The following is a 16,005-nucleotide window of genomic DNA, read 5'->3' as shown; positions in this document are numbered from 1 at the left end:
TGCCCCATTCTGTCCCCTCACTTGAGCACATCATACTTTCCCTCTGCAGCATCCCCCTCAGTGCCGCCTGAATGCAGCTGATCGCAGAAGGTGGGAAGCAGTGGGAGGAAGGGGAAGAAGCTGCTTGGTGTGGCCACCTGTAGGCAGGAGCACTTGGGGGGAAAGAGGAAACACTCAAAAAAGCTACAGTTCTAACACCTTTGGTTTGCCTTCCAAAACTTTTTATTCTTTTCAGTTTACATTTTATTTAATTTTAATTATAATTTAATTCCAATTTTGTATTTGCTACAAACCACATAATAGCACAATTCTTTCACTTTGTATATCAAGAGAACACTGATACTCACGCATGTGGTGGTTAAAAAGAAGATAAACAATTCATTTATGTGTAAGCTTTTATTAATGTGAAGCATCATTAAAGTTCAAGCAAAGATGGAAAGAATGTTATAAATATCTTAGGCTATGTCTACACTACGGGGCTTTATCAGAAAGAGGTACGCAAATTGCGCTCCACGATTTGCGTACTTTTTTCCGATAGTTTTTTCGGAAGAGGCTTTTCCGAAATTTGGCCCATCTACACTGGGCCAAATTTCAGAAAAAAAAAACCCTCTTTCAGAAGAGCCCTTCTTCCTCATGGGAGGAGGAAGACAGGGCTTCTGAAAGAGTGCTTCTGATTTTCTGCAAAAAAAAGTGGAAGAGGAGATGCGTTCCCTGGGCACGGTGGAGTTTTTCCGGGATACCTCTGGAAAAACCAGAGGTATCCCGGAAAAACCACATAGTCTAGACATAGCCTTATTTTCCACAAAATACTGAGCTCATGTGGTGGATAATCAAGAAAAGGGAAGAAAATAGCTGTGAATGGAAATCTTAAATAAACAGTTTGCTAGCAAGTTATACGGAAATGAAGAAATGTGTCCCAGTAGTATATATACTCCAAAATAAATTATATCTGTTATAACTGTCTCATTTCATTACTGACTCCCATAGTTATATTGCTAATGGCTCTATGGAAATATGAACAAATCAACATTTCAAAAGCAGCCTCTTTTTTTCCCAAGGTTAATTAAATGCTCTAGATATGAAGCTGCATGTAAAACGTTTCTGTAAAAACGTATTTTTCTGTGCTATATACTTACCTGTGGCATATAATCATATGGAGGAACATAGTCTATACGGTATGTTGTATCCAGATACCTATGAAACACAAAAACAAACAAGTAAGCTATATGATAGCTCAAACAACTTTTATTTAAGGAAGCTTTGTTTATATACAATGGAAACATTTGGGTTGCAGCCATATTTGGAAGTGCAGTTGACTACAGCTACTCAACTTTGGAAGCTCCATGGTCCACAATGATACTCACAGCACATGAACAACTTAAGTGTGGTTGTATATACATGCAAATATATGCAAATAGCTTATTTCACACTGACAGGCGTGAATATAAAGATTAAACCTTAGACTGCGGCGCTGGACCCAAATGTGGCTAGTGTGAGCCAGTCAGAACCTCAGGCTATGCCCATAAGGCTAAGCAGCCAGCACTTCCCACAGTGCCCCGGCGCTCCTGGCACCTCCTCCCTTGGGGCTAGAAATGCCAACACCTTGTACCTGTCTGTTCCAGCCAGCCCGTCTGCTTGTGTCTTTCAATGCTCACCCCACCTGGGAGATTTCTTGCTGTTGTGGAGCATGTTCCCAGTGGAGGCCAGATTCAAAGGATCCCACCCATGGGCCGCGTGTTGAGCCCCACATAAACCCAAATCACACCATGGGCTGCAAACAAAAAGGCCGCAGGCCACATGTTGAGTAGCCCTGGTTTAAACTCTAAAATCTTGTCAAATCTTATCGCAACAGAGTCCAAAAAGACTGCCCTTCACTTCATGAGTAAGGATGACTAAGCAAATATATGCTGCAATTTATTTCCTTGTTTCTACTCAAAAAAAGGGGGGAGGGAGGCAGTGGGAATTTCCAGGTCAGAATCCATAGGCAGGCTATTTTTATATGAATTTTTCTGGGAGCAGTCCTTATAGTGAGCCATATAGTGCTATGTTTTCAGACATCTGTGTGCAAAAATTCACCCACCTATTTGCATACAATCAACAAGCAAGTACTGAGATGTGCATACATACATATAGGGTTTGCATGCACACACTGAAGTGTATGCAGAGCCCCCCATTTGCACATTTGAATACTTAGCCCCATAAGCTGGGCATATATATGTCTGAAAATATGTCCCAATATCTTCCTTTGTAAGATATTGTAACTGTAATATAACAATTTTTACTATTATAGCGTGAATTAAAAGGACATCCTTTATTTCATAAGAGATATGTAAGTTAACACACAGTAGAGAGGTTAACCATAGGTATCATTCACAAGGCAAAAGTGGAGCAATTCCAACTACAACCTTCTAATTCAAAGTTTAAATTGGCATTTTGTCCGACAGTTGAGCAACATTTATGTGCTGCAGCCTGTAGGGTTAGCAGTATTGTTAGAATACCTGAATATTTTCCGCTCACTGTCTATCTGTCATATGCAGTGCTAATGCTTCCCAGTCTTGTTCCTTCAGTTCAAAGGAATTAGCACTCATCTTAAAGTACAATGGGGTAGAAATTAATCAGCAGAATTATAGGTAGATAATCAGCAGAAAATAAATAGGTTAGGACAGAGGACTTGTTCTATAACATAGGAGTGTACAGATACACAGTTTACACAGGCATCATTTAACTATTTAAGAACTATATCCAGCAAGGTGGAACCCTCCAGAGCATGATTACACTGAGGAGAGAGGGGCTCGATAAACCATTCTTTTAAGGTTTCTGGTCATATATGGAAAGTGTTTAGAGAGAGCTAGATCAGTGTAAAAAACAGATGGCTGTCAATGCATTTGTCTAAGATGGGGGCTCTCTAACTGGGGTCATGACTCCTTTTAAGGGGTCACAAGGTTATTATATAGTGGTTGTAAGCATGTGCATAAAACACTGAAAAACTGCTAATATATATAATTTAAATTTCAAAAAGTATTGTAAATGTATAAAGCAGCAATCCTTGTTCCTAAAAGAATATATATTTGTATCACCACCACTTTAAGGAAATTGAACTCTGGTGATTGTAGTTTTGTGCACACAGGTCGGTTGCCTTGAGACTGAAAAGGTGGGACTGAGACAACATTAGAACACTTGATTATTCAGGGTTCATTAAACCACAGACAAATCAGAACACTGAGACTGCACCCCCAAAAAAGCAATATAAAAAAGCAATGTATAATTTAACAGTTTGACACAAGGTGGGGCAGTGGTAGGCCACTTCACAATTTGCCTTATAAAATAAAGAATGCAACAACTGCTTTGACCATCCTCACCAAACATTATGTGTTGGTCTTAAAGTATACCCTTTCTGAGCATCCTACTCCAAAGCCATGACTAACTTTCTGAAATGGGTTCAAAGTTATCATCAAAAGCAGATGATCCACTTAAAATGAACCTCATAAAATGTAGCTTTTAAAAGGAATCTGTATGGTCAATATAAAATTTGTGGATTTGGCAAGCTTACCCACCATTATAGTCAACAGGACTATCATTGCCTTCATTTTTTATTTCAGTTTTTCTATTTAAAAGTATATATCTGCAATTGTGCAGCTACATAATTAGTTTTGCACTTAAAAGAAAATTGTGCCCATTTTGCTGAAACCAGCCATACATGTTTGTTGATTGACAATCACCTCTCATCATAAATAAACTGATATGTATTTGAATAATCTCCAGGCAAGGCAAACCAATGCAGGAAATTCAACAAGATGTAACTCACAAAATTCCTGACTTATTTTCAATAGGAAGGGTCTTATAGAGGGGACATGGCCCTGCAATGATGCAAGTTCACAGAGACTGGCAAGGAAATCATGTGCATCTCCAGGCCTCATGTGGAGCATCAGGCCTATGCACTATTCCCCATTCCCTCAAAATGAATCCTGGCAATACAGCTCCCTCACATTACTGTTATATGTGTTGCAGCAGTATGCAGGAGCTCCAGTCATGTATCAGAACCTACTGTGCTAGTGTCATGTCAGGTACTTTCTCTATATAGCAGAGCCATATCAATATTCACACATGATGCTCCCCTAACCACTGTCACATTGGCTCTCTCAAAACAACGTTAGAAAAGGTTGAAAAAATAATGTCACATTGGCTCCCCTCACCTTCCTCTGAAAGATTTAAAGCATTGCATACAAGGGACTCCAAAATTGTCTTTAAATTAGATTTTGTTGAAAGTGAAGGTCTGTATTTAGAAATGTTGCTGTCTAAAGTTAGGGATCTAAATCCATATTTAATACCTAAATAAAATACTTGATTTTAAGCAATACCAAGAACCTAGAGCTCACACTTTTAAGTCAATAGGACCGGAAGATGTTTAGTATAACTGAAATCAGCTTAGTATAAATCAGGATGTTTAATATAACTGAAATTTAGTTTAGTATAACTGAAATCTGACTTTTTTAGGTACTTAAATTTGAATATAGGGTTCTAGCTTTGTGCATCCAAACTTCAAAATTTTGGCCTAGATATTCTTCAAATGTGATTGGCTAGGAAGTGCACAACAACTTAAAGTCACTTCACCATACAAAGATCTTCATACAAAGATTTGCAGAAAAAGATGTACTGAGAATCCAGGCCAGACTTTTATTTTTCAATGAACTGACACCCAGGAAGAGGCCTTTGACTTCAAAAAGGATTTTATTTCACCCTGTTTTAATCTAGTGCAATAAATCAGGAAATGTCTAATAATAGCCAGAACAGAGAAAAATATGCTTGAAAGGAATACTAATCAAATTAGACATCAAAGTTTATGAAAAATAAATTCTCAATTTATGAAGTTAATCCATTACTTTCTAATTTGTTTATAACATTTGCAAAGGTTATGTATCTCACAATTGTAAATCACTTAAATTATTTTTCCCCTTGAATTGTTAGCTTTGATACCTCAGCTGATTCCAACTATCAGAACAGAGTACATATAGAGAAGTAGACCAGATGCTAGAAATCAAACAATAAAAGGTAAATACACCAAATCAGTACCTGTCAACACTAGTTATCTGAATATAGATGCATAAAAAAGAAAACATTATCACCCCTAGTGATTTGGCCTACACAGTGAAGAAAGGTGCCAGAATAGGACTTTGGTCCATCTCATGGACGCACCATCAAGACAGAAGAACAATCAGCCAATACTTTCTCAGTCCTTTCAGACAGTAAGCCACATAGCCATTCACGTACTCTTCTGAAACACTCCCAGGGTATGTCTACAGTACCACCTTAGTTCGAACTAGGGTAGTTAATGTAGTCAATCGAAGTTGCAAATGAAGCCTGGGATTTAAATATCCACAAGGAGTAACGGTAGTTCGAATTAGAAAGCCTAATTCGAACTACCTACTCCGTGCCGCGTGTAGCCGCGGGCACGGAGTCCGAACTACCGGGGATTTTAAAATGGCGGCGTCCGGCAAGATGCAAATGAAGCCTAGGATATTTAAATCCCGGGCTTCATTTGCAACTTGTTACCCACCACCTCTGTGATTCTTGGGGAACCAGAACATGGTCGCCTGTCAGCCTTGTGCTCTTGGGGAGTCAGGGAGTGACATTCATGGAAAACCATCCCCCTCCCTCAGGCCTCTGCTAGAATCAAAGACAAAGCAAAGAAAAGGCCGGGGAAGACGCACCTAAACTGCTTCAGACAAGGGTGATACAATTAAGGAAACACCCCAGCCTCATTTACATTAAAGATGGAACAGAGGGACATCTCATTAGCATACAGAATGGAGAGCAGCTCTTCCAAGGCAGGAACCGCAGTGAACTATGGGACACCGAAAGCAGAGAAGCACTGCCTGATGGGAAATCCCTGCTCCAGATGCTAATGAACGTAGGCCTGCTCACACCCAGATTAGTCATTATCAGACCAATTCTAGTAAACGATCCTATTGACATCTAAAATACTGAAACTGCCTAGTTGCATTGTGAGCTCGTTCAAGGAACATCACCCATAACCAGGGGTGATCAGTCTCTATTGTCTCTCCTCTTTCTCTTTGAACTATCCCTATAAAAACTCCTATCCTTGTCCCAAGAAAACTGTTCTGATACCTGGACTTAAACTGCATCAGTTCCATTGAGACTTCATCTCCTGTCTGATCGTGCTGGGGGCTCTGTCCTGCTTTTCTCCTGCCCTCTGGACCCCCAGCTACCATCATCATCTGGGAACCCCGATCAGTGCAAGCTCCGTGGAGTGGTGAGGTCTCTCTCTCTCTCTCTCTCTCTCTCTCTCTCTTTCTCTCTCTCAACTATCTCTCTAAGCATAGCCTCCTGACCCTGCCCTGTGTAAACTGTTATATGGTTACCTAACATGTGTAATCAGCTTCAATTTAGATTTAATATTGTAATTGTTAGATTTAATATTGTAACTGTTTGATATCTATTCACTACTCAGAAATAAATCACTTTCATTGTTAAACTGGTTGCTTCTCTCTCTTTCTTTCTCTTTTGCTCACTCTTCCTTAAGGGGTGTTGTTTTGGCTTCCCCATTCGCTCTGCAACAACGCTTCTTGTACCCAAGCAAAAGATCCCTGTAGTGCCCAAAATCCTGTGGGGTTTGCTCATCGTGTGGTTTACCTGTGAATGACTGTGGTGTGAAAGTGGGGATAAGGGGTGCTGAACCTGGGGGCTTATGAGGATGGCAGCTTAAAGTGCTGTTTAATCCAGCCCACGGAGTCCAAAGGCACATGAGGGTGCAGTGTGGCATTGCTGTGAAACCCAGCCAGCTGAGTCCAGGGACATATGAGGGGGTCAGCTTGTGAGTGCTGAGTACCCAGTCCTCTCAGACGTGCTCTGATTAGTGGGTGTGAGTGTCTGTGTGTGTTGCTAAGGTGGGAAGAACCCCATCCTGAGGAACCTAGTTCCTGCAGGAGAGCTCCAGTGGGAGGGGGAATTGGCAGCAGGGAGAATTCAGCTCCATATGAGAGCCCAAGTAAGCACCAACAGCACACTGATAGAACTGTTAACCTTCCCCCAGTCCCATAAGGGTAACCCTGATAAATGAGCATACCCCAGGGTATTGGGCAAATCTGGTAACAAACTTCGATTGACTACATTAACCACCCTAGTTCGAACTAGGGTGGTAGTGTAGACATACCCCCCAGTCTCTAGATCAGTCTGTTTCAATCAAATATCATGGTCAATAGTATAAAACAGATGCCATGAGCAGATTGTGATCAGAGATGACTGCAGTGCTTTTGGTCCATATTCACATTTCAAGACAGGTTAAAATAGGAACCGGATATGTGAGGATTCCAAGTATTACAGAACTACTTTGTCATAGTCTTCTCACTAACCTTTCCCAAAACAGAAAGGATAGAGAGAGGGCAATTAATGACAAGTTATCAACATCAGTAAGGGTACATCTACACAGCAGAATTATTTTGGTGTTCTGGGGCCAGGGAGGCTGGAGCCATGCATCCTCCTCTCTCCCCAGTGATCCAAGAGCTGAGAAGGCTCTGGCTACATGGCCTCCTCCCTTTCCAGTGCTCCAGAGGCTGGGGAGGCTCTGGCCCCGGGCCCTACTCCTTCTCTGGTGTTCTGAAGGCCAGGAAGGCTCTGGCTGTGTGGCCTCCTCCCTCTCCAGTGCTCCAGGGCCAAGGAATCTGGGATGTGTGCGCTCATCTCCTCCCCATGGTATCTGTTGGGATGCGTGCATGCTTAGCGTGCTAACCCATTTCCTCCTCTCCCATGGTGGGGGCAAGGCCTTAGAAAGGGGGGGGGCTGTAGGCAGGGGTGTAGGTAGGGCTCAGGACGTGCCTCTCCCAGCCTTAGCTGCACCAACTGCCCATAGACAAACATATAGTTGAGAGAAAACCAGGCCTTCTAAGAAAGTGTCCGATAATCTTTATAATAGACAGTGCTACAGCCCTGAGTATTGTATGCATTGCTTTTTCCTTATATTAAAAATAGTATGATTTTACCAATATATCATTACTAATTAAGGTTACTTGAGTCACTAGTTATGCTGGAAGTGAAAACCATACACACATAATACTATGTATGAATTAAATGCAAACATTCAAGAAATAATTCTCAATTAACTTATGTAAAACCAATGTTTTAGTGATCCTTCCAGACCCTGATACTCTAAAGCAGGGGTCTCACACTCCATGGCCACAGCAATTGTACAATCCAGGGATTGCTGGTAGGTTGGGGGGGGCTCTCCATTACTGGACCGTAAGCATTCTTCCCACCATTGCCCTCTCTCCTTCATTACACCCCTTTCCCAAAAGGGAATGCGGCTTTGGGGATAACCGAGGTGTGACCTGCCACCATGTGGTGGCAGAGCTCATGCCCCACCCTGCACTCCCCACAGTGGCAGAAGCCTCAGGGGAAGCACAGCATGTTGGATGGGTGCACTCACTCAGCTGCACACTGCTTCCCCCAGGGCTCTTGCTACTGCAGGATGTCTGGGGGCAGGGTGATGGGTGTGCAAAGGCTGTCACTGTGCAGCACCAGGCCCTCCCCTGTGATCCTCAAAGCCGCATCCCTTGAGAGACAGGGTGTGATGGGGGGGGGGCAGACAATGGTGGGAACAGATGGGGCTTGGATATCAGTAACAGACAGGCCTCTAGGGCCTGCTGGGAGTCCCAGGATGAACTGTGCAATCACTCCACCCAGACTGTTCCATGGGCCAGGAGTCTGAGACTTTTAAAGCCACAGAGAACAAATATAATTTATCGCTAAAGAGTACATCACTATTTACCATTGAAAGATTACTAACATTGTAAAGTGATCTGAAGGGTGTCTTGGCAATACAGCTCCAATTCCTGTTTTGGGTAACCCAGGCTCCCTGCAAAAGAAAAGATGATTTTCAGAAATTAGCATACTCATAAGTAGTTTAGTTTTTCAAACATATTTTATGCAAAGTGGTAGAAGCAAAGTCTGAAGTGTCAACATTTAAAAGAGAACTCTCTCAGAGCTATGAAAAACATTTGCCTACATCATTAAACCAGCAAATAACAGGTTTTCCCTGCTTCACTGGGGAAAAAAAATCTAGCTTTGCACTAGGGATGTAAATATTAGTCAAAACAGTTAACTGGTGAAACAATTAAAATGATATAGTTTAACCAGTTAACCGCTGATGAGCCTGCATAGAGAAGCTGGGGCTGGGGTCTCACCAGGGCTGCAATCCAACTGGATCTGTAGAGCAGGTGTGGCATGGGCTGCTCCAAGTCAGTTTATCCATCTGTGGATGGGGTCGGGGCCACTCTGCTGAGGCTGTGGCCAGATTGCACCAGCCTGCCCAGGACGTTCCAATGTGGCTATGGCCACGGTTCCACCTGTGCAACTGGGATCCTGCCAGAGCTAATATAACATGGCCAGCATCCTGCCTGTCCACTGGGGCTGCTCCAGCTGGGGTCCCACCTGCCTGCCGGAGCTGCTCCAAAGTACTGGGACCCACCTGCCCATTGGGGCCATGCTGGCTGGGGTCCCATCTGCCTGCTGGGGCTGCTTTAGTGTGGCCGGGGTCCCATCTGCCCATCAGGAACAGTTTGCCATGGCCAGTAATCAGCTCTCTCCAGTGCATCCATGGCCCTGCCTGCCCAGCACACCAGGTCTGGCACAACTGTTGCCAGGGCCACACATGCCTGTCACATGACCTCATCCCAACACAGGCAGGGTCCCACCAGTCCAATGCAGCCAGAGCTGCTCTGACCTGGTGCGACTAGTTGTCCACCAAGGTTTGGAGGAAAATATATATATATATATATTACACATGCACACAAAGAAAGAGAGAGATTACCATACAAATTATAGTTTGCACATATATTTATCACTGCCATCTATGGGCTAGAATGTACAGAGCCATCTCAAGTATTTATTAGATTGTAAGGGTACTACTTTGGTAGCTGGAGTGGACACATGACAGTTGGGGCCCAATTCTGAAACCGAATCTCAAAAGAGAGGAGCTACAGCATGGAGATGTTTCAATTCAAAAATTCATAAATCTTTAATTCTGGAGTGGATTCCCTAAAGTTTGGTGGGAAGATGCCATATGTTCCTTCAGGTTCTATCCCACTCTCCTCTTATCCAGATTGCCAAACCCACAAAGGATCTTCTGCATCAGCAGTTCTCAAACTGTGGGGTCAGGATCACAAAGTGGGTTGCAACTCTGAGCCCTACTTCCTGGAGTTAAAACCCCACCAGCTGACACTAAATCCCAAGAGTTTTAATTCTGGATGATGGTCCTCAGGTTAAAGACCCACTGCCAGGGGCTGAAGCCCTAGGGCTTCAACTCTGGTCTCCTCCCCTGCCCCCCTCCCCTCCCCCCCCCCCCCCCCCCCCCCCCACACACACACTCAGGCTTTGACTTTGGTCACCTAACCTGAAACAGCAGGACTCGGGTGAGTTCAGGCTTCAGTCTTCATGGGGTTGTACAGCAATTTTTGTTGTCAGAAGGGGGTCACAGTGCAATGAAGTTTGAGAGCCCCTGCTTGACATGATCCTAGGACAGGGGTCTGTGATACTGGCGTGGGTAAGGGAAAACTTGGACATGGAGAGTTCCCTTGGAATGTGGATGTGGGGAATAGGGTAGAGAGGATCTTATTTTATCTTTCTTTGTAGTGCAATTCCTATTTGAATGGTCTCACACAAAATTTTATAGTGTACACAATATTAATTTTACCTGTCAAGAACACCATCTTCAAAATTATCTTCGTTCAGCATGGATTTACGAATCTCTATTTCTCTATATTCTTTATTTGTATACGGTTGAGACAAATGATCCTGGTATGTGGTGATCCATGCCTGAAAAACAGCATAAAAAGATACTGGAAAAGAAAAAAAATCCGTTTTCATTATATAGACTATTTTCAAACTGAGACACCATACAATTGTTTGTTGCTTATTAATTAATTATTATGATGGATGCTATATATCATAGCCCTATTTTGCTTTGCACTGCATAAGTTTAGCCCTGGCTAGGAGGTCTAAAAATAGGGGTTTATACATAGGCAATAGCTAGGTTTGACCTCCTAGCCTCTTGCTGTAGGAAAAGTGCTATCTCTGTAACTTGTAAATGGTAAAAAATGCTCATGGTGTAAAAACTCTCATACATATGACATGAAATATAATTTAAATCTGCTCAGACAAAGTCACAGAGATTACAGTAATGCTGGGAAAGGGCTGGAATAATTTTATTATTGAAATGTATCATTTGTATAAGTATTCAAGAATATTCAAGACTAATCTCAACTTATTTTATTTCACAGGGCTAACTTTTTAGTATGTTTGTTAACATTCTGCATCCTTTGTGTAAATAGAGAAGAGAGTACAAGCTGGTCACATTTGCTCATGATTTTATCAAAATGGTCAAAATTTTATTCAACAAGACCTATTTCAACAAGGTACAAATAGATAATCAGTCTATGTTATAGCCATTAACTTTTTTCATTCTAATTTTTTCTCAGAATAGCATTGTTATTATTTTACATACATTAAGAAAACCTTTTTTTTTTACATTTGCCAAATGAGATTTAACTCAAATCAGCTACATGAATAAGTGACTTTATAACACAAAGGCTGTGTCTAGACTGGCAAGTTTTTCTGCAAAATCATCTGCTTCTGCAGAAAAACTTGCCAGCTGTCTACGCTGGCCGCTTGAATTTCCGCAAGAACACTGACTATCTCATGTAAGATCGTCAGTGTTCTTGCGGAAATACTATGCTGCTCCCGTTCGGGCAAAAGCCCTCTTGCACAAATCATTTGCCAAGACGGCCAGTGTAGACGTCACAGTACTGTTTTGCGCAAAAAAGCCCAGATGGCTAAAATGGCAATCGGGGCTTTTTTGCGCAAAAGCGCATCTAGATTGGCATGGACGCTTTTCCGCAAAAAGTGCTTTTGCGGAAAAGCGTCCGTGCCAATCTAGATGCTTATTTCCGAAAATGCTTTTAACGGAAAACTTTTCCGTTAAAAGCATTTCCGGAAAATCATGCCAGTGTAGACGTAGCCAAAAAGTAAAATACAACACCATGTTATTCAAAAACGTGCAGAAACTGTCTAAAATCTTATCTTAATCAGCTCTCAGTAGTACAATAAAAATAGAGAGAAAGCAAAGTTACTCACCTTGATGTAGTAACTGTTGTTCTTCGAGATGTGTGTCCCCATGGGTGCTCCACTGTAGGTGCTGGGCTTGCCCCAGTGCTGCAGATCGGAGACTATTCCCTAGCAGCATGCGCGGCAACGGTCGCGCTCTTTTGAACGGTCGCGCGGTCCAGCTCCCGCCAGTTCCTCGAACCCGCCTCAGAAGACTTAACAAGAAAGAAAGAAGCGGGGAGGAGGGCGGGTAGTGGAGCACCCATGGGACACACATCTCGAAGAATGACAGTTACTGCACCAAGGTGAGTAACTTCGCTTTCTTCTTCAAGTGATGTGCCCATGGGTGCTCCACTGTAGGTGACTAAGTAGCAGAACCCAGATCTATAAAAAAGGCAGGACTCGGAGTCCCTATTTGTTTGCTGTTGAGAGTACTCAGGATGCCACTGAGGTGTCTGAGAGCCATCGCTGCTGAATCGCGTAATGTTTTACAAACGTGTCATGCGATGACCAGATGGCTGCTCTGCAAATGTCTTTGAAGGAAACACCTCTAAGGAAGGCCGTTGATGCTGCCATCGCTCTAGCGGAGTGGGCCTTAGGTTGCATTGGAAGAGGTACACATCGCGCGGCATAACACTCAGCTATACATGAAGTTATAATTTTTGAGATGCACTGAGATGATATTGGCTGCCCTTTAGATCACTCAGCGAGAGAAACAATCAGTCGGTCAGTTTTTTGGAATGATTTAGTCTGTTCTATATAAAAAGCAAGTGTCCTGCAGACATCGATGGTGTGGAGAGATGTTTCACGTAGTGAGGCGTGTGGTTTTGGGTAGGATGATGGTAGAATAACTGGTTCATTGACATGAAATTCCGAATACACCTTGGGGATGAATACTGGGTGAAGCCTTAAAATTACTCCATCCTTATTGAAAATGGCATATTGTGGTATTGCCATGAGCACCAATAATTCATTGACCCAGCGTGTTGATGTGATGGCGAGGAGGAAGACTACCTTCATAATCATTATTTGCAGGGGTATAGTAGCCAACAGTTCAAATGGTGGTGTGGTTAGAGCCCCAAGTACTATATCTAAGTTCCATGCTGGAGGAATGGGTTTGTGAGGAGGACTTAAGTCCCTTCATGAACCTCTTGGTGGTTGGATGGGTGAACAGGGAGGTGCCTTCAGTGGATTATCTGAAGGCAGAAATTGCCATGAGGTGCACTTTGAGAGAAGCTAAAGCCAATCCCGTGCGTTTTAGGTTCAGCATGTAGTCAAGGATGACGTGAAGAGGAGCTAAATGCGGGAGCAGATATTGTGTGTAACACCACAAAGCAAACCTATGCCATTTTGAGAGGTAAGTGGTTCTGGTCATTTGTCTTCTGCTGTGGATTAGTATCTCTCTGACCTGTGTAGAGCAGAGGGCTTTGGATGCATTGAGCTGAATATAAGCCATGCAGTAAGCTATAGGGTGTGTAGCTAGGGGTGTCTCAGTGACCCCTGGTTCTGGGTGAGGAGGTCCAGGAGAGCTGGAAGCGGGTAAGGTCTGCACGGCAGCATGCGTCGAAGGAAGGGGAACCAGTGTTGACGTGCCCATGCTGGTGCTATTGGTATGACGGTGGCCTTGTCCACCTTGACTTTTTGCAGTACCTTGAGAATGAGAACTGTGGGTGGGAAGGCATACAGGAGAGGCCCGTTCCAGTCGAAGAGGAACGCGTTGCCCAGAGACCCGCAAACAAGTCCTGCTCTGGAGCAATATTTGCGGCATTTTTTGTTGTGACAGGTGGCAAAAAGATCTATGAGGGGAGTGCCTCACCATCGGAAGAGAAGGTGGAGGACTCCATCGTGGAGCTTCCATTTGTGCTCTGGCGCAAAGTGCCTGCTCAGGAAATCTGCCGCAATGTTCGTGATGAAGGTAAGTAGGATGCCACAGATGTGATGCCGTGCTGAATGCACCAGTTCCAAAGACAGATTGCTTCCGCACATAGGGAGTGAGAGCGTGCCCCGTCTTGGCCGCTGATGTAATACATTGCTGTGACGTTGTGAGAATTTTTATAGTTGTATTGAGAATGTGAGTGTGGAAATACCTGCAGGCATTGAAGACTGCCCGGAGTTCCAAATGATTTATGTGGAGTCGTGTCTCATGAGGTAACCATTGGCTCTGGCAAATGGCAACCATTTGCACTCCCTACCCAAGGAGGGACACATCGGTGGTGATATAAAGGGAAGGCTGTTGCTGGCAAAAGGGCACACCGTGGAGGAGATTTCTGTGGTCCATCCACCAGTTGAGGGAGCGTAGGACCGATTGTGGAGGTGTTACTAACTTGTATACATAGTGCTTCATGTGATTGTATACCGACGCTAACCAGTGTTGTAGGCTGTGAAAGTGCAGTCTGGCGTGACGGACCACATAGGTAGTGGCAGCCATGTGGCCCATGAGCTGTAAACAAGTGCCTATCTGGACAGTGGGCTGCCTTGAACAACCTCTATCAAATTTTGGATAGATTGAAATCTCTGGAGGGATAAATATGCCCTCACCTGCCAGTTGCTCTCAACCGCCTCAGACTGCATACGGAGTGAACTGGTCTCCTCAACTTTTCTTCCTTCTCCATCCATGAGAGTGTTTTGTCTTAATTATAGTTTCTATTTGTGTTATAGTTCTTTCCCTCATATTCCCTAGTTCTCATTTTTAAAAAAATCCCTTTCTCCTCAGTTTAATATCCATAGTTTATAATTATAGATATAGATATAGTTGAATCCCTCTTTCTACTTCCCAGTTTAAAAAACAATTAGAATGCCTGCCTCACCCTGATTTAAAAAACGCGACACATGCCGTGAGGCCAAGCCCACTTCTGACAGCCATTCGGCTTTATCTGGTGCCTCGGTGAGGCTCATGTTGCACAGAAATGTCCACACTGCACAAAGCTAACCGCGAGGGCTCGCCGGGACAGAGAAATGAAGCTGCGGATTATTTTTTTTGACAAGGCTCTCCAGCCAGCAGGGTTGGAGCCTTCGGTCTTCCCAGACCAGCTACCAAAGCGCAGAGCCTTGTCCCCTACATCCGCTCTGCCCAAAAGACCCAAGGCATCTCCAACTAAGTCTCTACCTGCTACTTTGCAGAGTAGAGTGAGTATCGGGAACAAACCAGGCACCTCAGGCACTGCCATGCCATGTTTTAGGACCCTCGCAGCACCTAAGATAAAGAGGTCGGTGACTGTCACCAACGAAATCTACATCGGCACCGATAGTGACCAAACCCTCGGCGCCAACGGATCCAACAGTGCCGTGATTGTCATCGGCACTGGTGGCACCGACATCATCTATGGCAGGTATCTCGGCATCGAGTTCAGCTCTACCGGTGCTGATAGTACCAGCTGCGCACATGGATGGTACCGAAACAAGGAAGTCCACATCTAGGACACCCCGGCACCAAAATCCTACTCCTCATTCACCATCACTCGCTTTCTCGCTGGCACCATCGCCTTCTCCACTGGCACTGACGTCGCCAAGATCTCATGGTGCGGACTGTCCGAGTCAGAACTACAACAATGGCTGCCCGCTTGTTTTATAGCCTGTAATACCTCTAAGGCTGGTATAGGGGGCTCTGTCTGTGAGGTGGAGTGTTTTCCATATAAGGGCATGTAAATTAATAATCTTCCCCTGCTCGCTCCACCCATTGCAGTGAAAGATCAGCCAATGGGCTGACTTGTGCTCAGGCCTGCTACTCCACCCACTGCAGCAAAAACCAACCTATGGGGTGATAAGTTCACAGGCAATAAAACAGGCAGGCAGCCCCTCTCTCACTGGGGATTCGCATTGAGTGAACGCCTGGCCTGATCACCCAGACGCCTTGCACCCCCCGCTCTCGAGTCTTACTGAGCGTACTCCGAG

At 44.0% G+C, this 16,005-nt stretch overlaps 1 protein-coding gene across 1 annotated transcript in view; it reads right to left on the bottom strand.

Annotated features, from left to right (window-relative positions):
- Positions 1 to 16,005, bottom strand: part of CFAP95 (cilia and flagella associated protein 95) — a 36,918-nt gene that overhangs the window by 12,509 nt on the left and 8,404 nt on the right. Inside the window, exons 3-5 of the mRNA XM_006137840.4 lie at positions 10,706 to 10,827; positions 8,801 to 8,869; positions 1,137 to 1,194 (exon numbers count right to left, since the gene is read on the bottom strand). Of these exons, the coding sequence (XP_006137902.3) occupies positions 1,137 to 1,194; positions 8,801 to 8,869; positions 10,706 to 10,827 (249 nt within the window). The remainder of the gene's footprint in view (positions 1 to 1,136; positions 1,195 to 8,800; positions 8,870 to 10,705; positions 10,828 to 16,005) is intronic.

Source organism: Pelodiscus sinensis, chromosome 6 (assembly GCF_052426305.1).
Source record: "Pelodiscus sinensis isolate ZL-2025 chromosome 6, ASM5242630v1, whole genome shotgun sequence".
NCBI classification, from domain to species: domain Eukaryota; kingdom Metazoa; phylum Chordata; order Testudines; family Trionychidae; genus Pelodiscus; species Pelodiscus sinensis.
This window is presented reverse-complemented; position numbering and strand designations above follow the sequence as displayed.